Raw genomic sequence first — 24,899 nt, forward strand, 5'->3', positions numbered from 1 at the left:
ACTGTTCACAAATCCAGCAGACACATAGAAACAGTAGCATTAATCACAGTCCAATCTTACCCTTTCTTTTAGCCTTGTTTTAGCATCCCATTTTACTCAGCTCCTGGGGGAAATCTATCTCTGTAGCTGCTAAATGCTCCATTTTGTTCACCAGCTAGTTGCTAACTTTTTCCATGTGAGGACTGAAGCTGGGAAGGTAGCGTACAGTGGGTTTATCAGAGCTTTTTAGCTAAAAACACTGATGATAGTTGAGAGACTGAACCAAAACAGTAAAGTTATAGTCCAGAAAAATGAGCAGAGAGATGCTGTATAAGACTTACTGTGATAATTCTCATTCATTTCACTGTTAATATTTTAAATTTTTATGATGAATGATTAGTAATGTAACAAAAACATAGGTCAAGGTACAATAAATCTAAGTTAGAAGCCAGTAGCAAAGAAACAACCAGAAACAACAATGAAAACTGACCTTCTGATTTATGAATTTATTAAGAATTAAATTTACTGCCTCTCTTATCTCAGCTGCTGTTGATACAAGCATATGAGCATTCCTGACACAACAGTGCTCCTTATTAACTGAGCCTACTTACACATACTTGCTAAATACATATACATAAATTTCTTTTATGCTCTCTGGAGAGTTTCTGAGAGATATTGTTTATATTTATAGTCATATATAGTTGTGTTGCAGAGAGTTAAACAATGTGCACCACCAACATACATAAAGGCAATAGATTAGCACTTCAATTCAAAGCGCTACAGTTTGAACTATGATGAAAGGGCACTTCTTTAAGACACTCCCATATTGATGCATTTATGGGTTAACCTCAGAAACCAAGGCAGAGAAGTAACAGATGTTGCAACCAATAGATCCTACGATCCTCTGCTTCAATGTGGCACACACATCTCTTGAGTCACTACTCTGTCACCACTGTGTTATTTGTGTGGCATCATTAATTGCTTTAATCTTTGTTTGGGACGTGCATCTTAACAACGATAATGTTTCAGATACGGAATGAAACTAAATTTCACGGGGCTTATTAAGGGAATGTGCCAGTCAGTGAAATCCAAGCTTCACCAAACTCCTCCAAAACCAGAACCTCACCCACAGATTAAATTGTTTTGCTCGTCTGAGACAAAAAGGGAAGATGTTTTCACTTCAATCCCCCGAGGGACCATAATGCATTTCTGAGTTGCGCAGAGGGACTGTGACGTGATTGGGGTCACAGATGTTTCGGGATACACGACTCTGAATGCTGAAAGCCACTTAGGATGCATTTCGTTTCACACTGTCGCCTTTTTATCTCTTGTCCTTGCTTCACTTTTGGTGTCTATTGAATAATGGCCTAGTCTTCCCAGTAAAGACATCCATTACTGGGTCAATTGGTCAGAAGATGTTATTAAAAACCGACAACACTGAAATGTCTGCATCGTGCAAAGCCTCATTTGTAAACCTGTCAGAAGCCTCGATGATGGGTATTCAAAGGGGAGTTCAGAGGTTATGGTAAATATATTTTCCAATCTATGACCACAGCACCACAGCAATCAATCTAAGAGCCTGCACAAACATATCAACACTGTGAGTATATGATTTACCAAAAATGTGACTTTACATTTGGCTAAACCCGAGAAAAAGCCTGACTGTAAACCAGCACATCACGTCTTGATTTTTTTTCCTCCCAGAATCAAAAATGGCCTGGCTCAAGTCTTCTCCCAGCTCCCGTAAAACGTAGTCATTTCACACGCACAGGCTTTTCATTGGGATTACCATTGGCCAAGAGAGTGCTTGGCCGGGCCCTGAGCAGTGCCCAGGAAAAACACTTGACATGATTGAAAAAGCAGAGAGCGGCCAGAACATCCCCACAAGTTGGAGCGCACCGACCTAGAGAAATTATCCGCTTCGCCATCTCGTCTAGGACTTTGAGAGCTGCATGTGACATGTAACAAGAATTTGATTACAGGGTGAAAGGTCAGATAAGATCATCTCAGCTCACAGCAAATGGCAAATGTAGCAAAACGAATTTGTCCACAACCAAGACAGTCTTTTTAGACAACGCCAGAGCAGAATGATTACTGCAACTCTCCTCCACTTCAATCCTTCTCTTGCCTTAACCTTTCACTCATAACTCTCTTCTAATCCCCAGAGGAAGAGACCGGGAGCACACGACTCTTGACCCCGAGCGAGGACGTCGTTTGATGAACGACTGTGGAAGGTCAGACCTCTGATTGGTATTCACCCTCCTCCTCCACCTGAGAGCGCTGAACCAAAACGCCAGTGCCTGCCCCCCCCCCCCCCAGAGTGTTAATTACCATGGTGACTTTGATAGATACACAGTGTTGGCTGATACTGAACTTTCACTGAGGGGATGGAGTGCGAGCGTGGGCTGGAGCGGGCAGGGCAGCGCCGCGGGTAATCTGTCACCGCGGGGCTTTCTGACAACCTCACAGTGTCACGGTCACACGTACGGACGAGGCTGATGGATGAGTAACCGCCAGGCACTTTACGAGGGGATACTTGGCGAGGTGTGATGTAACTGGAGACGGCATACGAAGCTCATTTCTACCACTGCACAATGTTTCTCCACTACCTCTCCTCCTCCTCCTTCACCTCCACACACACACTCTGTCTTGCTCACACACAGCACACCACTGGTGACCCCCGCTGGTGCTGAAAACTAAAATGTAGGGCGGGGGTTCTTTGACCTTTACGTGTCTGGAGATGCTTACCAGACTGAGGCTGTGGATGAAGGGGAGGCGACCTGCTCACTGCCTGTTCATTCTTTTAATCTGCAGAAAAATCTACCACATACCTTGCATATCAGTAGTTTTCACCCTGTGATTTAATACTTGATAAAGGAGGACCAATTAATATCAGTTTTGACAGAGCCAAACCCCCTTATGCCCTTATACAGTACTGCCAGAGTCAATGAAGAACTACCTGTCCATGAACAGCTGTGGTGCAACTAGTGAACATTTACAGCAAGGGTGATTATTCTCACAAGAACAGATATAAAGCAGGCCCTCTCACCAAAAAAAAAGTAATAATATTAACAGCATTTTTTCTAGGCTTGAGATACAAAGGAATCTAACAATAAATTGGCATCTAAACCATGTGAGTCAAAAGTGAGGAATATTTCACAAGAAAATGCCAAAAATGTGAAAAACTTCTTTGTCATTTTTGCATTTTTATGCAAAAATAGGAAATATTCTCTGGCTGCAGTTTCTCTGATGTGAGCAAATGCTGCTTTTCTCTGGTTTTCATCATTGCAAATGGAACATCTTTAGGTTTTGGACTAAAACGAGAGTCTGGAGAGACTAGTTTGGACATATTCTGACATTTTATAAACTAAACAATGAATTGATGAAGGGGTAAAATAATCAGCAGATACAGTAAATGGAGAATTAAAATAATCTTTCTTGTATGTTGTTTTTTTTTTTTTTAAATCATCTTGTGATCCCCTTAGATTTGTCTTGGGACCCGTTGGGAGGAAACCACTGGTCCTTATAAATCTTACTTATATTTTAAAGAGATAGTGATTAAAACAGAGCTGAAAACAGAAAAAGTGTTTGTTTCTCTTTTGATGATCACTGCTGGAAGTCATGTTTTCTTCTCATTTTCCTCTATTCCTCCACTACATCACTGTCCATCAGGGCAGCAGAGGCTTTCTCTCTGTGTGTGTGTGTGTGTGTGTGTGTTGACATGTTTACTCAGCTGTTTGCAAAAATTAAACTCCTCATTTAAATTATCTGCATTCCCCCAGGACCGGGGCATTGTTATGACAGGGAAGAACAGCGCTCCACCGACACAAAGACACATCTGATGCACTTCATGTGCGCAGCAGGCGATGGGACCCCGGCTGATCTCAGCTCACTACGTGTTGAACTTCACCTCTTTTGCTGTGGAGATGAACCACGTGGTGGATGTGGACATTCTTTAACTATGTCATTTAAATTCGGTTATCTTTTGCCTATTAAGGACTATTACGTGGGCGGTGTAGGACATTCAGTGTTGTGCATGAACTCAATAAGCTGCACAACAGCAGAGGAAGTTACAGGACAACACCACCGCTGGCATGTTTTGGTTGTATTCCGACAATTGTACCGTTCAGCTCTCAGCACACTCCCCTTCCTTCTCCCCGTCTCTGTGCCTTTTGACTGCAGCCTGCAAATAAGCAGTGATTTATTACAGGCTACGGACAAAAGCACATGCAAACAAGCGGACAGGCGCGACGACCCGCCCCCCCCCCTCCCACCTCTCCGCTTCCGTACGGAGGTAACAAGAGGAGATGACAAGTGGAGGAGCGGGTGGTGATGGTGTTGGCAGCAGCCACCGCCGCGCTCCGTGGGCGAAGGGGGAAAAAAAAAACATAACAACCTACCTGTCATCGTAGCAGAAATCTGCGTCCAGCGTGTTCAGATAGAGACCCACTGCCACGGCGGTGCACACCAGCTCCGTGATCATCTCTCAAAACCAAAGTGGGGGAGAGGAACTGGGATAGAAATGACTGGAATCGGGTCCCCTCCTCTCTCTCTCTCTCTCTCGCTCTCTTTCAAGTCTCTTATGTTATTGTGCTCTCAATTCAGCCGCTCGGCAGCGCAGCTCTCCAGACAACGCAAGGCATTTCCAGTGACATGCAAAGTGTGTCAAAGTTTGCCATGTTCCCTCTTAACCCATTGTGTTGAGGGACGGGTCAGGGGTGTCGGGATGCGAAGCTATCGCCGGGTCTGGCTCGGAGCTGTGATTTCTGTGCTGCGGCGTCCTCGGCGTGCGCATCTCTCTCTCTCTCTCTCTCTCTCTCCCTCTCTCTCTTTCTCTGCCTTGGCACTGGAGAGAGGAGAGACGCATGTGGTTTTCAGGGAGGCGGAGCATGCGCACTGGAGTCCGCACTGGAGGTGGAGAGAGTTGGGGAAATAAGTTAGTACTGCTCTTATGCTTACTGATGAACCAGAATGAGGATTCATCGTGAGCAGGAAGTCAGGCATGAAATTGTAACTGTAACCATGGCAACATGTTATTTTGAATTAGCAGCAGCAGAAATGATTTACCTAAAAGAAAATCACTGTTTGTGGGCAGCAATTAATCTATAGCGACCTTTATGTGGCTTTTAAAAATTGTATAACATATAAACACAGGGACTTAAATGTGCTTTAGACAATGGTGAATTCATGTTAGCCTTTGAAGTCTTGTTCATTGGAATAGTATTGAAGTAGAGGAACAAACCCCCAAAAAGTCATTAACTCAACCAAAATATTACATAATATACAATATGTCAAAAAAATGTGTGCCATTCAAATTTTTATATAAAACACTGGTTAAAGACATTTTAAAACATGTTTGGTAGGGAAGGTGTAATTTTGACCAAGTCTGAAATAGCGTTTCATAGGTTAGGACCGCTGTATTTCGTTTGGTTGAGTAATAGTCAATCCATGAATCAGCATGCATATGAGACATGAGATAATATGTACAATTTCCCACTCTGGATTGTACCTTGTATATAAGAGCACATATTTGGGTGTTAGCCTCTCACAAATTGACAGAAGTTAGGAGTGTGTGAAATAAAAGACGTGGTATAAAAATAAATTCCATGTCTTCCCTGTGTGGAAACTTTTCTGTGATACTTATACAGCATTCATCTACAGGGTACATCACACAGTAATTTCTGCCTCATATCCACTGAGCTATAAAGCTATAAAGCAGGCCCTTATGTAAGAACTTACATATTTTACTTCGTATAAATCCACAAGTTAGTCTGGTTGGTGTTTGGTTCACATTTAATGCTGAGGTGTCCTACTGAACAGCTGTGACTGGGCTGCTGCTGCTGCTGCTGCTGCTGCTGTTGGTATCACATTATCTCATTCTAACCCCAAATTAAAAATATTGATTCAGTTGCCGTACACCGACCCCCCACTGTCTCCATGGAGAGGCTAAACCCAGAGAGTGGGTGTGTGATTGATGAACTGCCGTGCCTCACCCTATGGCGAGCATGCGTATGGGGTGTCGGTTTTGGAAACACGCAGCCTGGCCCTGCTGACTACCAGCTGGACCAACTCCTGTCCCACAGTCGGGGCTCGGAGAGGATAAATCCAGCGCAGAGCAGCAGAGAAAGAAAAACAGATGGCCTGGAGAAGGATGTATAGAGCGTAAGGGCACCGGCTGATGACGGGTGAGACAGTGACGAAATGTTAGTGGCTGAGGTTAGAGAGTTGTTTGTAACAGTGACCCTGATTCTGAGCAAGACTTGACCTTGACCTTGTGGAACCTGTTGGACTATTTAGGAAGGAAGGCTGCTGTGTTTTTGTCCCTGAGACTTTGGTTGAGGTGCTTCCTCTTCTGTAGCATTCATCAGTGTTGAGAGGTGACAGATGAGAGTGTGTGTTTGGGTTGTAAGAAGAAACTGTCCTTTTGATAATTTATCTGTCAGGCGGCCTCAAAATATTCCCCTCTTGTTGTTAGATTATGTTAGCTGCACGCCAGAGCTGTCACCCAAACTGAGCCCGTACTCACAGGCGAACACAAAGCCTGCAAGATGAACGCAGTGCCCTCGCTCTGCCCCGTGGGGACAAGGGGCGCTCTGTCTTGCAGCAGCCGGCACAAGTGATTAAGGGATTAGCTAAGGAAAAGCAGGAAAAATATTCCTGTAGAGAGTATAAACAGGCCCAGGGCAAAACAAACACATTACAGGAGAAGACGTGTTTACTCCCTCTGACTGATTACCTGCCTGCGTCCCCACCGTGGAGGAGCATAATGAATCTATTGCTTGCTCTTTAGGTGTAAACAGGTAATAGCCCTGAATAAAAACATCCTTTCCTCCTGGTTTTAGATGCATGTTAAAGTAGTGCTTAAAGTGGAAGTTCAGAGCTATGACAGGATGATGTAGAATGGGAAAGTATGCGTGCAGTGTTTGCCCTTTTTTCTCTATATTTTACCAATAAAGTCTAAATATTTGTCATATTTGATTAATGTAATTTTCTTCTTTTATTTCCTATTTGGGTTCTTCTGTGTTAGGAAGTGACAATCATTGACAGAGCTTATTATTTAAAGCACATGGGATTTCTCATTTAAACCACATTTTGTTTTGCCCGTCAGCAAAGCTAATGCTCGCATATTTGACTTGAAATGTGTCCAAACTCTTCCCTGTCGAGGCCTTCAGCATGGTTTAAATGAGTATTAGCAGCCAGTTAGCTTAGCTCAGTGCGCAGATTGGAAACAGGGAGAAACAGGTAACTGGGCTCTGTCCAGAGGTAACAAAACCCGCCTACCAGCGACTCTAAAGCTTGCGAATTAACAGATTAAATCTTGTTTCGTTTCATTTAATCTGTGCAAAAACAAAAGTGGAAGGTTTAATGTTCTGGACTAAATCTTAGTAATTCCCTGAAAACTCCAGGCTACCTGCAACAGGCTATCCAGTTCCCATCGTTTCCAGTCTTTACATCAAGCTAAGATGACTGACTGCTTTCTTGTAGTCATATATTTGTAGCTATTACAATGGCTGTTTTCAGACATAAAGGGGGAAGCAAATTTTCAGTTTGTCATTTACACTAATTTGACCCCTGGATGCCCGACATGTATCTACACAGAACGTTTTTCAGCCCAGTCTTGCAGTCGTCTGTCACACACGAGTACGATGGAACAGATGTAACTCCTATTGTCATCAATCCAGCTGTTTACACAAGCCACATAACTCCCAATACATGCCTGTAAACGAGATCCAAAGCTTTTTTTTTTCAGAATTATCTAATGGCCTGGTTTCATATTATTTTTTTATGTTTTTTAACAGATCACAAGCTAATGCTCCTGCAATTGCATTCATATTCCCAAATTCCGGAGACAAAAGGCAAAACTGGCCAACAGGGCAATCTGTAACAACAAAGTATATTTCCATTGACCCTGTTAAGAGATTTCCTCTCCCTTTTTAAGTCATACAAAGCGAGTAATGGTAATTTCCCCCGTGCTATTTACTCCGGAAACACTGCCTCTTCACCCCAGCAGATAAACATCACACAGGAAACAGACAATCACAGCTGGAAGGACCGGGCCCGGGCCCAGGCCCTGCCTTCACATAAATAGCTCACGTATTAATATCAACGTTGAAGCTAAAATCAGGAGCCAAATCAAATACACCCTGGTATGTGGAACATCCGCAAGGGTGTCACCTCTAATTCTGCCCAGGAAGGTCAGGAATACGACTTTGTCTGGAAATAAAGAGGTGATTTGATAATTATTTGGGTTTGGCGCTATATTAATGAATGTTTGTTATTGTACACTTGCTGTTAAAATCACACTGATGATATACTTTAAAATGGTTTGAATAGCAGTTAAAAAGGTCAGTGGACTACATTGTTTCAGAAAAAAACCCCAGTGAGATCTGTTTCAGATACAAATTAAAACGCCTGGATGCTTTAGCCATAAAGTGCAGCAGCTCATGACACCACATTAATTCGGTAATAAATTTGATGTGTTTCGGAGTCTGAAGTTGCCCTGAAGAGGACAGAATCAATGCTGAGAGATGCTAAACTTGACCAGTCAAATTACCTGAGAGACTTTTCCACTGAAACTTTATGCTTCCTCGGTCAAAATCAACGATGCTACTGTAAAATAAATCCAATATATACAACTCACAACAACAGCAAAGGAAATGTGTTTTACAGTGTGTTGGGATTGTACAAGGCTTAAATCACAGCTCACTGAGGATATTTACAGATTTCTGGATTTATGTTTTTCAAACAGGTTATCAAATTTAGGTAACTTTCAAGCCATGTCAGTTTAATGACCAAACCAAAGCAGTTTGGTGCTTTAGTAATATAATATATGGAGAAATAAAACATTACATTTGTTTTCCAATTACATTAGAGGTTGGAGTAGTACTTTCTGAGAGCCTCACATAACAATGTTTCTACTTTTCTCTGGCTGTTCTATGACTTGGCAGATGTTTTGGATTGATTTAATTTGATATTAATCTGGATAACATTACAAACAGAATGGGCAAGATTAATGGAAAGTATGAATCAGAGAGACAAGTCTTGTTTTTCAGAATACATGATGGTGTTTCACATTGAAAACAGCAGTTGTCCATTCCCAGTCGAACGCTCCCACAGGGTGACATCGTTCGAGGCTCACGGTCGAACATTTCTACATGGCTCGATGTACCCGTTTTACATTTCCCGCTCTGACAGGTGAGGAAAAAAAAAAAAAACATATTTGCGCCCATGCGCCTCCTCTTCAAAGGATAAATCAGCAGTGGCTCAGGGTGATAACAGAGATTTTAATCCAAGACAAGCGGTGTGCGCTCAGTGTGACGTCCAGCCAAATCCCCTCTTTTCTCACAAGCAGCGGCATCTGGCAGAGAAATATTATAAACTGTTCATTGGCACGATGATGGCAGCCAGGGCACCCTGCTCTCTGATGGCTGTCTGCCCAGACCCCCCCACCTACCACCACCACCACCAAAAAAAAAGCTTGGGACACTTAAAACAGGACAACGTGATGATTATGCTCACATGGAAGACATTAGGATAGTGTGTATGGAAGTGGGGATAGAAGTAAAGACTGTGTGTGCGTGAATGTGATGATATAATAGACCTTTGAGAGGCTTTTTCACTGCCATGCTTCCTGACATTTAACAAATGATCACGTAAACTAGCTCAAGTGTTCCTCCCGCTCCTTTTCCTCATTTTCAAGCTGTGTTGATGCTTGATAAAATCTGCCACTTCCCTTCCAAACTTTACCCTTTCATTATTTTGGGTTAATTGATAAAGAGACAGCTTCCCCATTCACAAGAAAGGGCATTCTTTCAGTGAACTAATTGAAGTATGTAATTATTGGATGAGGTTTAAAAGGCTTCTTCCCGTTGGAGGAACCTTGAGATGATTTGTCACATTTAGCAGGGTAGCGGGAACTTGTATCACATCCAAACACCACCGTGAGAAACAGTGATCACAGCCGAGGGCCTGAGTGTTTGACGCACACACTCCTCACTTCCCCTCCGCTTCGTCTCATTCCTACCTTGCTATGAAAAGTCATCTGAGGTGGCATTGCCTTGCATGATTCCCCAAGCGGACTATTTCTGTCTCCCAGCCTTCATCACATCCTGCAGCCCTTTTTCCTGTCTTCTGTTATGTGCAAAGTCAGGAAATTGTAGTTTACCTACTTGAATTTAGCGGCTAGATTTTGCTGATTTCTTTCCTGAGTTTGAATGCTTGTTTGTGTGTTTTTGAAGCAGGCCTTTTATCATGTCATTTTCCTCATCCTTCTATGTGGGCACATGAAAGAGACTATGCCAGGGGGTGTGTTTATATATACATATATGTGAGCAAAACGTGCGTGCATGCATCAAGAGCAGGACAGGTCGACAGGACGTGACTCACTCAGCCACAACAAAACCCAGCAACATTTATATTCCAAAACAAGCTTCGTTCCCATCTTGAATTGGTTGCATTCGTGTCAGTCCGGTTTGGCCACTACAGCGAGCTGTCAGTGCAAAACACGGTGCCGGATCCAAACATGGTCCAGACACAGCAGAGAGCTTCACCATCTGTCTTTATCAAGATAAAAATAAAGTTCTGGGACATACAGTTTCACCAAGGTGACGTTGACAGATCTATGGATGGCCTACAGATGTGCAAGCTGCTGCAGCTGCAGTAACAAATAACGAAGATGGTAGAAGGCGTGATAGGAGGAAGCGCTTTCTACCGGTACTACACACTGGGAAAGTGTATCATTCTCTGTCAAGACAGTCTCCATAAGTCTGTAAAGTGGATTTTCCTACAGAGCTTTAATCAAAATTGTTCTCATGCACAGCTGACATGACCATTACTGACTCAGTGGCGGGAACTGTTTGACACTGATTTCAAAATATGACAGAATTAATGTTCATTATGAAAGCGATAAGCTAGGCTAATGGTTGTCTGACCTCTCAGATGAACCCTTTCATCAACACCACTCATCATGTTTTAAGTGTGTCCATTTGAGCAGATTTTGAACTGAATATCATTTAAAAGTGGATACTGATAAATATATTTTAAATACAAGTGTTTTGAATCGTTACTTTGTTGAATCGTTACATTTAGCTAATGATTTCAACAATTTAGTCTACTTTTAGTTAACTATTTAAACATTTTATCCATTAACTATAGCTGTTTTTCAACTATGTCTTTTACCTTTATCCATTTCAGCCATTTGTTATTTACTTCTATTATCCATTACATTTAGCTAACTATCCATTAAATTGATTACTTGACTATTTCAACAATTTAGCCTACTTTTATCTATTTCAGCCATTTTCATTTTCTTTAAGCTATTTAAACATTTCTCCATTATTTTAAACAAACATTTATTGTTAAGTTTTAGCCATGTCAACCATTTATCTATTATCCATTACTGCTATAATTTATCATTTACTTTGGCTAACTTATCTTTCCCAATAATTTATCTACATGGCTAGTTTTAGCTAATGGTTTCACTGTTTCGAATTAGTTGATCCTTGCACTTACCCCTTGGAAACTGCAGTACCCCTGGTTGGGAATGACTGACCGAGCTCATCTCCTCGTCGTCAGTTATGGAGTAACTGAGTGACTTTCCTGTTACAAAATGTTACACAAAGATAAACATTAGATTCACACCCAAGTATCTAAGTTATTATTTTTTTAAGTCACTTAATAGAATTTCAAATATATCTTTATTTGTAAATGCAGTTAATAACAATACTATACTACTAGATACTGGTCCCTGAAATGCTCCATTAAGCACCTTACCTCTTGTGTCTGCCTTCTGTCTGTTTAAGCGTACTGTAGTTCCCACAGCCATAACTAATGTGTGTACTCAAACCTGTGACATTTGTTTTTTAACTTGTAAAAAGTGCATGATTTATTAAATGACCAAAGACAGAGCAGAAGTAAAAACTAAAAATGAATCAAGGGCTCCTTTTGCCTTGTCTATCTTTTTCCCAACTGCGTCTGGTCTGGGAGCCTTAAAATGGGGTTTCCAGACCTGTCAGCAGAGGGGATCCAAGTCTCCCCTAAATCCCGCAATGCCCCTGCCTCCCCGGATGGTCCTTAAAAACAAGTGTTTTCTCAAGAGTCACTCAAACGTAAAGACAAAAGGCTGAGATAGATATAACTCAATCAAACAGATCTGACAGTTTTTCCAGGTGCTCTAAGCATGTGGTTTCATGAGCACAAGGTCTGAGCATCCAAAAAACATTTAAGATTTGTTTTTCATCAAAAACAGTAAGGTATATAAAATAATCCATGATGTTACTGAAAGTGATACAGCGACTGCATAAATAAATTACACAATTTAGATGAAATCAAACATATAATTAAAACAAGCAGGAGATTTTTAAAGGATAATTGGTGATCATGTATAATCATGACCCCCTCAGTCAGTTTATTATAATCATGTGCATATCATCAGCTTGTAATTCTGTTTCCATAACTCTTCAGCCCGACGACAGCGTAACATCTCGGCGACAGCAGGGGATCAAAGAGTTGCACCAGTGCTGAGAATGATAGGTTCTCCTGCAGTACACAAAGACACACACCCATAAAACAATAAGACACAATGGAACTGAATAAAAAACACATGGACATAAAAATCTTGCTTCTCCTCCCAGTTTGGCTTTGTGACCCCTGGCATCCCCTGCTGTATGATGTGCTTGCTATTAAAGATTTCTCTATTGAATCCCCGGAGAAGGAACATCTGTACAAATATTGTGTCAGGTGGACTCCTGTTCGTGTGTAAAACAAGTTTGTCTTCCTTGATGGTTAGATATTTAGTTGTACATCTACAGCCACGCTACCAGCTCTGTAAGGTTGTACTTTTGCTGCTTTCATAATGGGATGAACAGGAAACCCCCTCATTCTGACTTGGGAGTGTTCATGCATTATTCCAAGATGTTACTCCACTGCTAGCCTTGTCATCACTCCATTTAAATAGATTATGAGCTATTTTCGCTGTGTTAAATATTTGGAGGTGTTTCTTAAGTGAAACCATACACAAACAGAGTAGAGCTGCATGTAAATCAATTTGAATGTATTAGTGTTAATATTAAATCTAATCTAGATGTAACTGCCAACGACTGAGGCCTTGCAGCCATGCTGGCACCCACGTTGTTGACACTTTTCACCAAGTGGGAGATAGCACCACTGTCAGAAATGATAACTCTTACTCAAAATCACAAGTCAAAGGCTTGACACAAAGCACAGCTGAGGCTGATGGGAGTGTCATTAGTTTTGCAGATTTTTAGTCATAAAACAACAGGGAAATTTTGATGACAGCAGATGATATATGGCATGTTAAGGCATCACAAGACTTGTTACGAGTCATTCTAAAGGCAGATATGAATACATGTACCATATTCATTAACAATCCATCCAAAAATTTCACAAATGTCATCCTCATGGTGACACTAGAGGAAAAGTACAGGGATCACCAAAGTTATCAGGAATCATTACTTGGGAGCCATGAGTGTCCGTACAAAATTTCATGGCAGTTCATCCAGCAGTTGAGATATTTCAGTCTGAACCAAAGTGGTTGACCAATAAACTAACACTGTCATCCCCAGAGCCACACCACTAGCATGGCTAAAAACAGAAAAGGCTCTTGTTTTGAATGTATTAAGTCCCATAGAAAAATATCTTACATCACTGGTGCATATTTTATTATGCACATTTTTGAACCTTTGACCTTTCAGAGCACATCACACCCACATAGAAACACTGAATATATCCATCGCTCAGTAAGTGCATCAGGGCTGAAGACTCTATGGAAACACATGCAAATGTACATGTTTCTGAATGTTAACAGCTCTTGTTCAGAACTTAAACAATATGACCTGTGTGTGTTTACATCTTTCTTTAAGGCTGAATACGCCTCAGCACATTTATCATCACATGGATCACATTCACATACATCCATCACCTCTTCTTTTTCCTTCATCGCTCCTCCCCGAGGGAGATCTCTCACAGACCAGCGCACTTGACATTATGTACTTTGATTACATGACCCTATTAAGGAAGTCCATCTGACATACAATCTCATATGTAATCAGAACTTCAAAGCCATCGGCTTGTACATGCAGTATCTCATCACAGTGACTCAAACTAAAGATTAGCATGTTGTGTTTGGCTGCACAAGCATATGATGTTGAACTGCAGGCTGGCTTTAATTTAGCCAACACCTATATTATTATCAATGATCTGAATCAAAAAAAGGTTTCCAGAGTTCGGCTGAGATTTCTGCATGTTCGCTTTCATCATCTGGGATGCAAATTTCAAATCCTGACCAACAAACTGTACAAGCAAATCAGGAAGATGAGTCCAGCTGAAAAGGGAAAATAAGTGCATCATATGTGTGCCATATGCCTGCTGGGTAAACTCACTGTGAGTTATGACCACACTCACTTCACTGTTAGTACAGTGTGGTATTTCTTTGGTCCTGTTTTGCAATCTTTGGTCTGTCAGATGTCTATTCATTTTCAGAGTGGGTTTGACTGTTTAATTTTCACAGTCAAAGTAATGATAAAAGATTGTGAAATGTATTTATTAGATGTTAAAACAAACATAAATCATCATTTATAATGATGTACCTCCACTAATTCTTCAGTGACTTAACTAAAAGTAGCAAATCAAAACTTTTTGCTTTCCATATTAATTCATATTTTTCCTATGACTATAATGAACAAAAATAGAATAGAATACAACAAATTGGAATTTTATTTTTTCATTTAGGCTAGATTTTCTTTCATTTTAAGTCACTTAATGCAGTTTTATTAGATAAATCAGAAGAGCATCTTCAAGCCAATAATGACAATGAAGTCCTTTAAAGCTCAGTTCAATAGCAACTGGGCAAAGTCCATGTGATGCTGAAATTCATAACAACACTTAAACACAATCTCACCACAAGGTCCTTTATCAAATGTGTTTTAGATTATTGCAAACAACACATCAGAAATTGATTTTCATCTATTTCCACTAATTGTTCATGGTTACCCTTGTTAAAAGTAGTAGGAAATATCATTCTCATTAATATTTCCACATTACACATCACACACGAAAAGACAAAAACTAACAGCTGTTCACCTCTTTTTACTTTAATAAAAAGATTTTATTCAGTTTTTCAGTTAGATTTTATTTGCAAATCAGTTTAGATCATTGTCATAACTTTTTTCTTTCTAGAGAATAACTGTGTCTTGCTATTTAAAAACTGCCACGTGTTTCTCTCTGTCTTGCACATACAAACAGCTCCATGTAGCTGTGGAGCCTTACAGTGGTTGATGCCAGCACTGACATTTTAATGTCAGATGTTCCATAAACGTCCCACGTAGATACGACCACAACATAACAACTAGGTGGTCCGTATAAACAAATTTGTTTTTTCCCCCAGCAATTTAACTCTGTCCACCTCCTCAGGCCCGTCCTGGATTTATGCCCACTTAGTATGAATGCCTTGATGAGAGTGTCACCACTGAAATGATCTTACCTGTTCCTTCAGATAGCACAGGCGATCCAGGAGAATCAGACCTTCAATACAGGGAGCCAGGATCACTTTCAGCTATACAAGAAAGCAAAAATGAGAGAATTAATTTATCTAAATAAAATAAACACTTGTTCATTTAATTTCAAATCTCAATTTCAAGGTTTTTCACAGTAACAAATTATCTGCTAGAAAATGGAACCTTTCCTCTAAGTTGTCCCTTTTAGGCTGCTCCCAATACTCAGACTACTTACTAAAAAACCCACCATGACTAGTGTCTTCTCAGTAACTGGTGGGCGATCCCCAAAAACCATTTTGCTGCTTTATGTCTTGAAGGAAAATTGGTATGTTGGTTGACACCACAATTAGTGGCCTCAGCTGAAACCAGAGGCTGGTTTTCTTCCCATTCTCTACAATCATTCCTGTCTTACTTCCCCGCCGACTGCAATGATCTCACTTAATGGTCTGCAATTTATTGGCATTATACATCTCATTTTACAGGAATGAAAATGTTTTATACAAAGCAGAGTTGAAACAGGTTGTTGCGGTGGTAAAAGTTGTGTAAAGTATAGGATAAGGATTTAATACAAAGAAGCTGTAAAGCCTGTGTGTTTGGTCATTTTCGTTTCTGAGAGAATAAAGAAGGGACTCACCATGTTAAAGGCATGCATCTCGCCCATTCGTGGTCTGTATGCGTCGAGGTAATCTTGGATGTCGCTGTCAGAAAGCTGAGGAAAAACAGAGAGGTGTCATCGTTGTCGGTTAGAAGGAGGGCAACTGGTGTGAATAAAAGTGAGAGATGAAAGAAGAGTGTGAAGAAAAGTTGGTTTTCCTGGTGCCTGGAAACATCCCAAAGCAAGAGAGTGAGAACCTCAAGCACCTGTTTCATCTATCAACCTGACGTGAATTTGAATATTTTCTAAATAAACGCTAGCAAGGAAACATTTTCCCTTTCATCGTACCGAAGTAATGAGTATTTTTCAGTGTGCTTTTCCACAGTTTGTTTCTGGAAGCTGTTCTAAGACGACTCTAATGTTCTGGTCCTGACCTTTAATTCATCCAGTTCCAGTCTGCGTAGTGCTCGGCGAACGTAGTCCACGAACGATTTAGCCTTGGAGTAGACGTTCCCAACTCGCTTTTCACTGTGGAACAAACACACAGAATTTCTCAGTCCCTGAACATCTCATTTCTGCCCAATGAAATAAACAACACCACTCATTTAGTCTCATGTGTGTCTGTTTTTTTTTAGCCTTAGCAACCAAAACCAAACTGTTAAACACTTCTACTGGACTAAACTGTGATAAATAGGTGCTGCTTGGAAAAAACTAATGGACATTCAATCCTGATCTGATGTTAGTCATTAAACTGAAGGTCACAGAGCAGTGGGGACCAGGCAACACTCAGTGTCTTTTAGGAAGCTTTGATCGTGTCTGCACTGAGAACATATAAGATAAGGGCTAATTGTCACCTGCAGCATTTACATCTATCATTTGTTAGGCAGAGGAGTGCAACCACCATCCTCCACTAAAGACCTGGACCGAAAGGCCTGAAAATCCTCAGTCATTAGGAATGCAAAATAATAGCAGTGAATGACCCCAGAACTGAAGGTTTTATGGGTGTAAACCAGCAGGTTTTGACTTTTGAGAGCCAGCAGCTGCTTATGTTTGGAAAGCATCATTTAGCAAAGTGAACCAGGGCCAAACTGAAGTCTGACTGATGCTCATGTATTCTTCTTCATGTTCTTTACTCATAATGAATGAAGCAGGAGGTCCCTTAGGACTGCAAATACTGATTATCTTCATTATAATTGTATGGGTTGATTTATTTATTTATTTATTTTTTGTATTAATAATTTTGCCTATAAAATATCGGAAATGCCCAAACTAATGTCCGCCACTTTGATTCAGACTGAAATATCTCACAACCTCTGGGTGGATTGCTGTGAAGCTCCATACAAACATTCATGGTACCCAGAGGATGAACCCTACCAACTTTGCTGATGCTGATCGCCTGACTTTTCCTCTAGTGCCACCATGAGGATGACATTTGTGGTTTTGAGTGACATGTGTAAAGAGTTACTTGATGGACTTACATAAAAATCTGTTACACACGTTCATGGTCCCCAGAGAATTAAATCTATTAATGTCAATATGTAATGTTCATTCTCTGCTGACTGAATAAACTTTGTCTTTACTGAGAACTAATTTCAGCACTCAAGTCTACAATGCCTTAGCATTATTGGACTTGGCATGTTACCAAAACCTGGTCTACTACTGAGTACATATAACTTTTGTGCAGGTCTTGGTTAATTTGTAACCCAAATAAACCAGAAACAAAAATGTTTCCTTTCTGGTTCAGAACACAGAAAACAAACTGAGCGAGATTTCACCCTTTGGATTCTTAATGTTGTGTCTGCTCTGCTCTGCTCTGTTCTACCTCATTCCAACAGAAGACACTTGTTGTTACTGTATGTGGACACTTTGACATATAATTCGCATTCTTAATACGCAATGATGGAGCAAAAATGTCATGAAAAATTTTATGTGCTGGACACAGGGCTATAATTTCTCATGCTGAAGCAATACCAGATGTTAATTCCTGCATATTACCTTTTATAGGAGCTGTAGTGGTCCCTCAGAATAACATGAAGGACTGCCCGGTAGAACAGAGACTCCATCTGAATCTATAGAAAAGGTCAAAGATAATTTGACTCAACATAATGCAGTTTTGTTGTATTGTTCACATTAAAAGTTTTCTCCCTTGTAATTCATCCAGCATGTGAATGAATGCATGATGAATATTTCTGACACTTTCCAAGCCTGATGCAACACAAGCGAGCAATCAAGCCTGTTTTTGGATTCAGACCCCAGTTCCAAAAAGTAATCAATCTTGCTGTGATTGCATTAATATTTATAAACATTCCATATTAATGGCTGCTAGTATCGTGTATCCAGCTTTGGCCTGGAGCTCTGCGTTCTACATTTCAAATAAATACACCGTAGTCAATCACAGACTTAAAAACAATATCAGAATTAACGGCCTGATTGTTTGATTGCTGAAAGATCGACGGTGAAGATAATACGGTCTTGAGTGATTGTGAACACCCATGTTTGTGGTTTGAAAGAATGATGATGGATTTGTTTTGATGGGTGCAAAGTAATGACAGTCTAGAGAAAGACGTTTAACTCCCATTCTTGTGCGATGATGATTTTAGTTTATGATATTGATTACAGTTAGTATGCATGTCTTACTTACCCCTTGGCCAAGTGAAACTCTCTCGAGTGCCTGTTTTTTAGAAAAATGGGAAAGAATTAAAGCAAAACAAAACCAAAAAAAAAAAAAAAACTGAGTTGTAGCTGTACTAGGTAAAAACCACCCCTGACACTCATTAAAAACAAACTCATTACAAAAGCACATGCCCTGCTTATAAGCTAGACTAAATAAAAGGACTGTTTAATTTACAGTCAATTCATTAGAGGCCTTTGTTACTGAGTCATCCCTCACAACAGCCATTACTGTCTACGTGTCACATGTTTATGTAAGAAAGATGCTGCTCTGCACATTTTTTGTGGTGTCACCCAAAACTCACCAAACACGCAGACATCCTGGCGTTCCTGCCGCAGAACCACGACCGGTCACGGAGGTACTGACTCAGAGGGAAACCGCAAACAGTGCACGAACACTCTGTGAGGAGACACACACAGAAATAATAGGAGTAAACTGATTGATCAGTTTGGTTGATTAATCCTGTCTTTTTCAAACGGCTGCAATCAGTGGATGTGAATTTTAAATATTTGCTTTGGGAAAAGTTTGATTTACAAAGACATTAATAAAAAAATCCATCTGTTCTTCTTCATCTTAGATCACGTAAACTTGATTTGACTTGAATAGCTATTAAAGTAATTTACTAGCTGTTTGTGTATTCAGCATCAGCTTCAAGGAACTGCTCAACATTTTGGGAAATGTGCTTATTTGTTTTGTTGTAGAGAGTTGGATGATTAGATCAATACCACTCTCATATCTGTCCATTAAATCTGAAGCTACAGCCAGTTAGCGGTTAGCTTTGCATAAGGATAGAAGTCAGCCAGAGTATCCATTGCCTGTTAGCAGTGACACCCTAGCTAACTTAACAATAACATTCTCTTTATTTTTTGTATGGTTTAAACAAAGAAGTCATAATACGTTAATGAACTTTAAAGGTGCCAGAGGAAGATGTTTTTTAGCCAATGGACAAAGTTAGGCTAGCTGTTTCCCCCTATTTAATTCTAAGCTAAGCTAACTGTCTCCTGGTGATAGCCTCATATTTACTGTACAGACAGGAGAGTGGTATCAATCTTCTCATCTAAATCACAGCAATAAAGTGAGGTAAACGTATTTCCAAAAATATCAAACTATTCATTTAATCCCTGTCTGTGAATAGAGGAATTCAGATAAAACCCCACATTCCTGCATATTTTGCCTTAAAAAGTAAGAATCGTTGACCTCTCATTGCTGTTGAGAGGAAAAACAGCAACATTAACCACATATTTTTAATCACAGTTGTTCTTTGCGTGCACAAACACACACACATACACACACAAACACACACAGATTCCCAGTGGGAGGGTACTGAGTGTGACTGCTTGACAGCCTGCCATCCTTTTCATGTCATTTCTAAAAGGGTCAGTGACTGAGGCCAAGGCGCGGTGAATCCGGAGGGACACAGTCAAAAGAGGCAGTAATAACATGTGCAGCTGGGGCCAGTCGGGCTCTCACAAACTCCTCTGAACACGCTAACACGTTAGCTGTAAGGTTAGCCGCCCCCACCCCCTCCACTCAGCACATAGCTTGCTGATGCAGGCCCTTGGAGGCAATTGAAGCAGACAAGCTTTTCCTCAGTCTGACGGGTAGATTACAGTGCCTCCACTGAGCTGTTTATAGTTACTAGCATCACGTTAACCACAGAGTTCACATCTGAAGAGGCCATGTACGTGTGCTGCAATTCAGAAAGACAAATATTTCTGATATCCTTGTGTGCAAAGGGACACATACACTTGAAAAACACCCTGGCTCCAGACCTAAGACGCCTGAATATACTCATCTCTGAGAAGTTGGGGGGGTTTTTGTGAGTAAATAGCATGAGATTGGACTCATAATTCCACATAATGTACAAGAATTGAATGATGCATTTAAGGAATTGCTTAATTCCTAAATGAGCAGATCGCATAAATGTATAACTGCCTCCTATAATGAAGCTTTTTAGCTATTTAGCTCCTTTCGAGGGTGAGGTAGGCCACCACAGGAGCTGGCCTGTATCCCAGACTTCACTGTAAGGCCAACAGGGGAGAGAGCGTGTGTGTGTGTTTGTGTGTATGTGTGTGTGCGAGCGAACGCCTTTGTTCACTCCTTTAAAAGATCGGGCTGGAGTTTGAGAAACAAGCACGGAAAAGAGTGTTTTCAATCAGCTGTCGTGATATCATTTTCCGCTCTTGGCTGAAGCTGCGACGGGCCTGGTGACGAGAGGGTCGTAGGTCACGTTGTTAACAAGAGATGACGCGATACCGTATCGACTTTAGTGAGCGTGCTTTCTTATGGATGCGCAGAGGGTGCAGTCGCAGCATGAGGACACATGTAGACCATTTCATACCTCATAAACTCTGGAGTGAAGGAGCATGAAACAGGGATGATATCAGTCTATTATCCTGCGTTTTGGCACCTGAATTAACCGTCAAGTCGCGGCAGCAGTAAAGAACGGCGAACAGCCTCCTCAGCGTGGAAGTCAAGGCTAACTGAATAACAGTGAAGATGAAATACTGCACACTGGTTGCAGAATCAATCTCTTCCAATTGATTCTCATCTAAATTAAAAGGTCAAAGAAATCTCATTTTCAGCGGCCTTACGCAGCCATCCTAAATCCATAAATCCACTCTTAATGGCTCTAACAGCGGGTTTCTGAACTCAACTCAGTCTCCAGAAGGGTAACTTGGCTGCAGACTCTCAGTGGAACATCTGACTTGTTTACTATAAAATATGAATATGAGTGTTAATGTGGGAAGATGAGACGGGAACAAAGTGATGACGTGGACGCTGCAGGTGTCTGAGGTGGGACTGTGCGATCGTGAGAATGAAAAACAAGGGGAGAGACAGAAACAGAAAGAAAAACTGTGATCTGAGTGTGTGACAGAAACCATATGTTCTCAAAAAAATGGGTGGAGTGTGTGTGTGTTTGTGTGTGTGCGAAGACTGCGCTGTCACAGTTTGAGACAGAAACAAACGCTTATCTGTCTCTGGTTACGATCTGTACCTGAGTGTGTCACTATCACTGTGTGTGTGTGTGTGTGTGTGTGGTTACCCTGTCCGGCAGGGTCAAACTCCTCAGACAGCAGGTGATAGCAGCAGCCCACGCTGCAGACTGCCGCCAGCTCTGGTTTAGCCACAAACATCCTCAGGGTGCTGGGAGCCAAGTCGCCACACGTGTGCAGGCCGACCATGACCGCATCCTGGGGGTTTGGAGAAGGCGTGCGGGGTAAGGGAAAGTGGAGAAGAGAAAGAAGAAGGGGGTGGGGGTAGGGGAGGGGTTTGGAGATCGATGGGAAAATTTATTGATGATGACGCCTTGCGCATTTGGCACCGCAGTTACATCCCACACTCGCCCCAGTAATGCAAACTCCAGCCGCTGCGACAGACTTGTAATTTTAGAAGCTGCTGTGGGAATCGTGCTGCTGCTGCTATACGGCTGGCCTCCTATCTGCGCCACCACCCGACACACACAGTAAATCTATTTTCAACATTTAGTTTTGACTTTGGATCTCACCTCCAGCTCGTTGATGAGCTCTCTGAGCTCCGTTTCCGCAGTAACGTAAGATGTGAGGGGTGAAAACATGGTGCTGGCGCTGTCGGTTCTGTTGAGAGCTTTCCTCTCCAGGTTCTCCCTCTTCCTCCGCTCCCTCTCCTCAGCACTCAGCTCACTGGGGGGAATTCTGGGGGATGTAGTCTGTATCACATCCATTGATAGGGCGCTAAGGAAGAGCTCCTCTGTCTCTGGATCTGGCTCTGATAATACATTTAACACCTCCTCCTCCTGTGACACGATTCCTCCCCCAGCACCAAATAAAATATCATTCTCTCCAGTCAGTCCAGGCTTTATTTCTGCAAACTCCTCCTGAGGTGAATGTGTGGCCTGTCCCTGTGCCCGTAGCGCCTTGGTGTGTTTCTGGTATGACCTGGAGAACTTCTTCAGCTTCCTGTTCCGCTCCTGGGCTCCATGGGTGTTGGTGCTGGAGGAGTCGATGCCGTAGACCCGGAGACCATACTGCAGGGACAGGAAAGAACTCAGGTAGCCTTTCCCTGAGCCCACATCTATCACCTGGGTTGGAGAGAAAAGATGGAAGGTCAAATGAAATCCAAAAACAAGGCGTGAAGACAAAACTTCCTTCGGTTTACTGCAACTTTAAAAATGTTACTCCACCTGCTTGACTCCACAGCGCTGGGCCAAACAGGCTACCACCTCAGACATGGACTGGACCTCATGAGATTTTTTGGAGTTCATAAACTCATCTGGCTCTAGCTTGGTCCCTGGATTAAATAGAGCATAAGAAAACAGGCTTTTAAAAGTATATATTTAACTGTACTGTTCTTTGAGTCCCAGATCAATCCAATGACAGCGCCCGAGTTATGGTCATAACTCTTCCCTACCTTTCTCTGCTGGTGGAGCGCCAGGCTCAGACCTGCTCTCTCTCAGGGCCTGCAGTAGCTCATCCCTGCTCCAACAAACTCCAAGGCCTGGAAGCGAGTGGGCCTTGGCTGCCTGCAAAAGTTCATGGGTATCAACCAGCCGGTTTGTATCACTGCAAAACCCAAATGTGGTCCTGGACTGCTCTGTTTGGGAAGACATGCATAGCAATATTAGTAAAGTTGAACAAAACTCTGTGCAACTTTGCAGAACTTTGTATTTATTTCTGTGTATATTGTAGATATTAAAACTTAATACATCCATTTAAATCTTGAAGATGTTTGTGCAAGAAAGGAAACCACTTAAATGGTGCTTTCAATATGCAATACAAAGGAGAAGAATGCAGTTTCATTTGTGGTGCTTTCAGTGATGAAAAATTACATTTCAAAGACCTAACAGCAACAAGACCTTCCAGAAACAATGTTCTGGTTGCAGCTGGATAATCCACAGGCTTCACTGTGAATGTGTTTTCATTGGAGCTACTTTCTACCAAAATGAATGCCCATGAAAACTGCTAAATTTGTGTTCTCAAAAAAATGAGACCAAATCAAAAAAAGATGGAAAATAATGCCAAAAGCCATTACCACGACTAGAGGCCATACCGCTAAAGAAATAGAATGTTTCTTATTGTAAACTGGGTGACCCTTTACAATTTTGAAAGCAATCTGTTTAAAGTATTTGACCATAAAAATAAGAAAATTAACTAATTATCTATTTAAAGTTTTGATATACATTTGGCTAGTGTTAATCCTTTCTAATTTGTATCAATGCACCTATAAATATGGGTGATTCATTAATAAGTATCTTAATAAGTTGTTGAACCTCTGTAACTCTTTGACGGAGGAAGGTATAGTAGGGCTGCAATTAACGACTAATCATAATCAATTAATCTGGTAATTTTGTTGTTTAGTAATCAATAATTTGTTTGATCTTTAAAATGTAAAAAAGGAAGGATGTCACAATTTCCCAACACCAAAACTGACTTCTCATTCCTTGCTTTATTTAAAAAAAAAAAAGTTCAAATCCTCCCATTGAGAGAAGCAAGAACAAGCAAATGACTGACAGAAGTAACTGGTTATCAAAACGGTCGCAGGTTAATTTTATTTTGAAAATTTACCTGATTAATCATTGCCGCTAAAAAGTTCGGTAAGGGAGCTTTTTCATAACCTGGCAACCAAAATAATGTTCTAATTAATGGCTTTTAAGTATCAGTGAGTAATGCACAAACTGTTTATAAACCATACCTCACTGGAAAGTGGTACCCACCGGGGTACTTCACCATTTTTAAGGACAGACTGAATTTCTGTACCTTTTCCTTTGAGCTCTGGCTCCCCCTGCTGGTCACTACCGAAGCTAACGGCTAACAAGACCTCCTCTGGTGGCACGGCCACGAATCGTTTCCACACGTCGTGAGTGTAAAACTCCACAGTGTGAGCGTTGGCGATGCTCAGAGTTATAGATAGAAAACGCTTGACTTCATCTATCCGTCGCTGAATTTCTGTGAGGCTGTCTGAGGAAGACAACATGTTAAACAGCTCTCAGAACTCAGACCTGACTGAATCATGGAGGAAATCGTCCGCTGCTGATGTACGTCCAGGCATTAGTAGTCGAAAACTCGTTCGATTATTTTAGGCTGTTTCCTGTTTTGTATTCTAAATAAATAGTCTGTTTGTCCAGTTATTGGGATACATATTAATGTGTGTCGTTGTTCCACAA

At 41.3% G+C, this 24,899-nt stretch overlaps 2 protein-coding genes across 2 annotated transcripts in view; both read right to left on the minus strand.

Annotated features, from left to right (window-relative positions):
• The window catches only part of tmtc2a (transmembrane O-mannosyltransferase targeting cadherins 2a), a 55,584-nt gene extending 50,597 nt beyond the window's left edge, over nucleotides 1-4,987 (minus strand). The window contains exon 1 of the mRNA XM_018670997.2: nucleotides 4,380-4,987. Coding sequence (XP_018526513.1) covers nucleotides 4,380-4,462 — 83 coding nt within the window. The 5' untranslated portion in view covers nucleotides 4,463-4,987. The remainder of the gene's footprint in view (nucleotides 1-4,379) is intronic.
• A 7,345-nt stretch (nucleotides 4,988-12,332) lies between these two features.
• Nucleotides 12,333-24,883, minus strand: mettl25 (methyltransferase like 25). Its single transcript, XM_051077600.1, has 12 exons — nucleotides 24,493-24,883; nucleotides 23,147-23,329; nucleotides 22,920-23,026; nucleotides 22,266-22,817; nucleotides 21,804-21,951; nucleotides 19,062-19,156; nucleotides 18,728-18,757; nucleotides 18,082-18,155; nucleotides 16,521-16,614; nucleotides 16,126-16,200; nucleotides 15,479-15,550; nucleotides 12,333-12,516 (listed from the first exon to the last, which is right to left on the minus strand). Exons 1-12 carry the CDS (start codon nucleotides 24,707-24,709, stop codon nucleotides 12,409-12,411), a joined length of 1,755 nt encoding a protein of 584 aa, XP_050933557.1. The 5' UTR covers nucleotides 24,710-24,883; the 3' UTR covers nucleotides 12,333-12,408.
• Nucleotides 24,884-24,899: the final 16 nt, after the last annotated feature.

This window comes from Lates calcarifer, linkage group LG18 (assembly GCF_001640805.2).
Source record: "Lates calcarifer isolate ASB-BC8 linkage group LG18, TLL_Latcal_v3, whole genome shotgun sequence".
NCBI lineage: Eukaryota > Metazoa > Chordata > Actinopteri > Centropomidae > Lates > Lates calcarifer.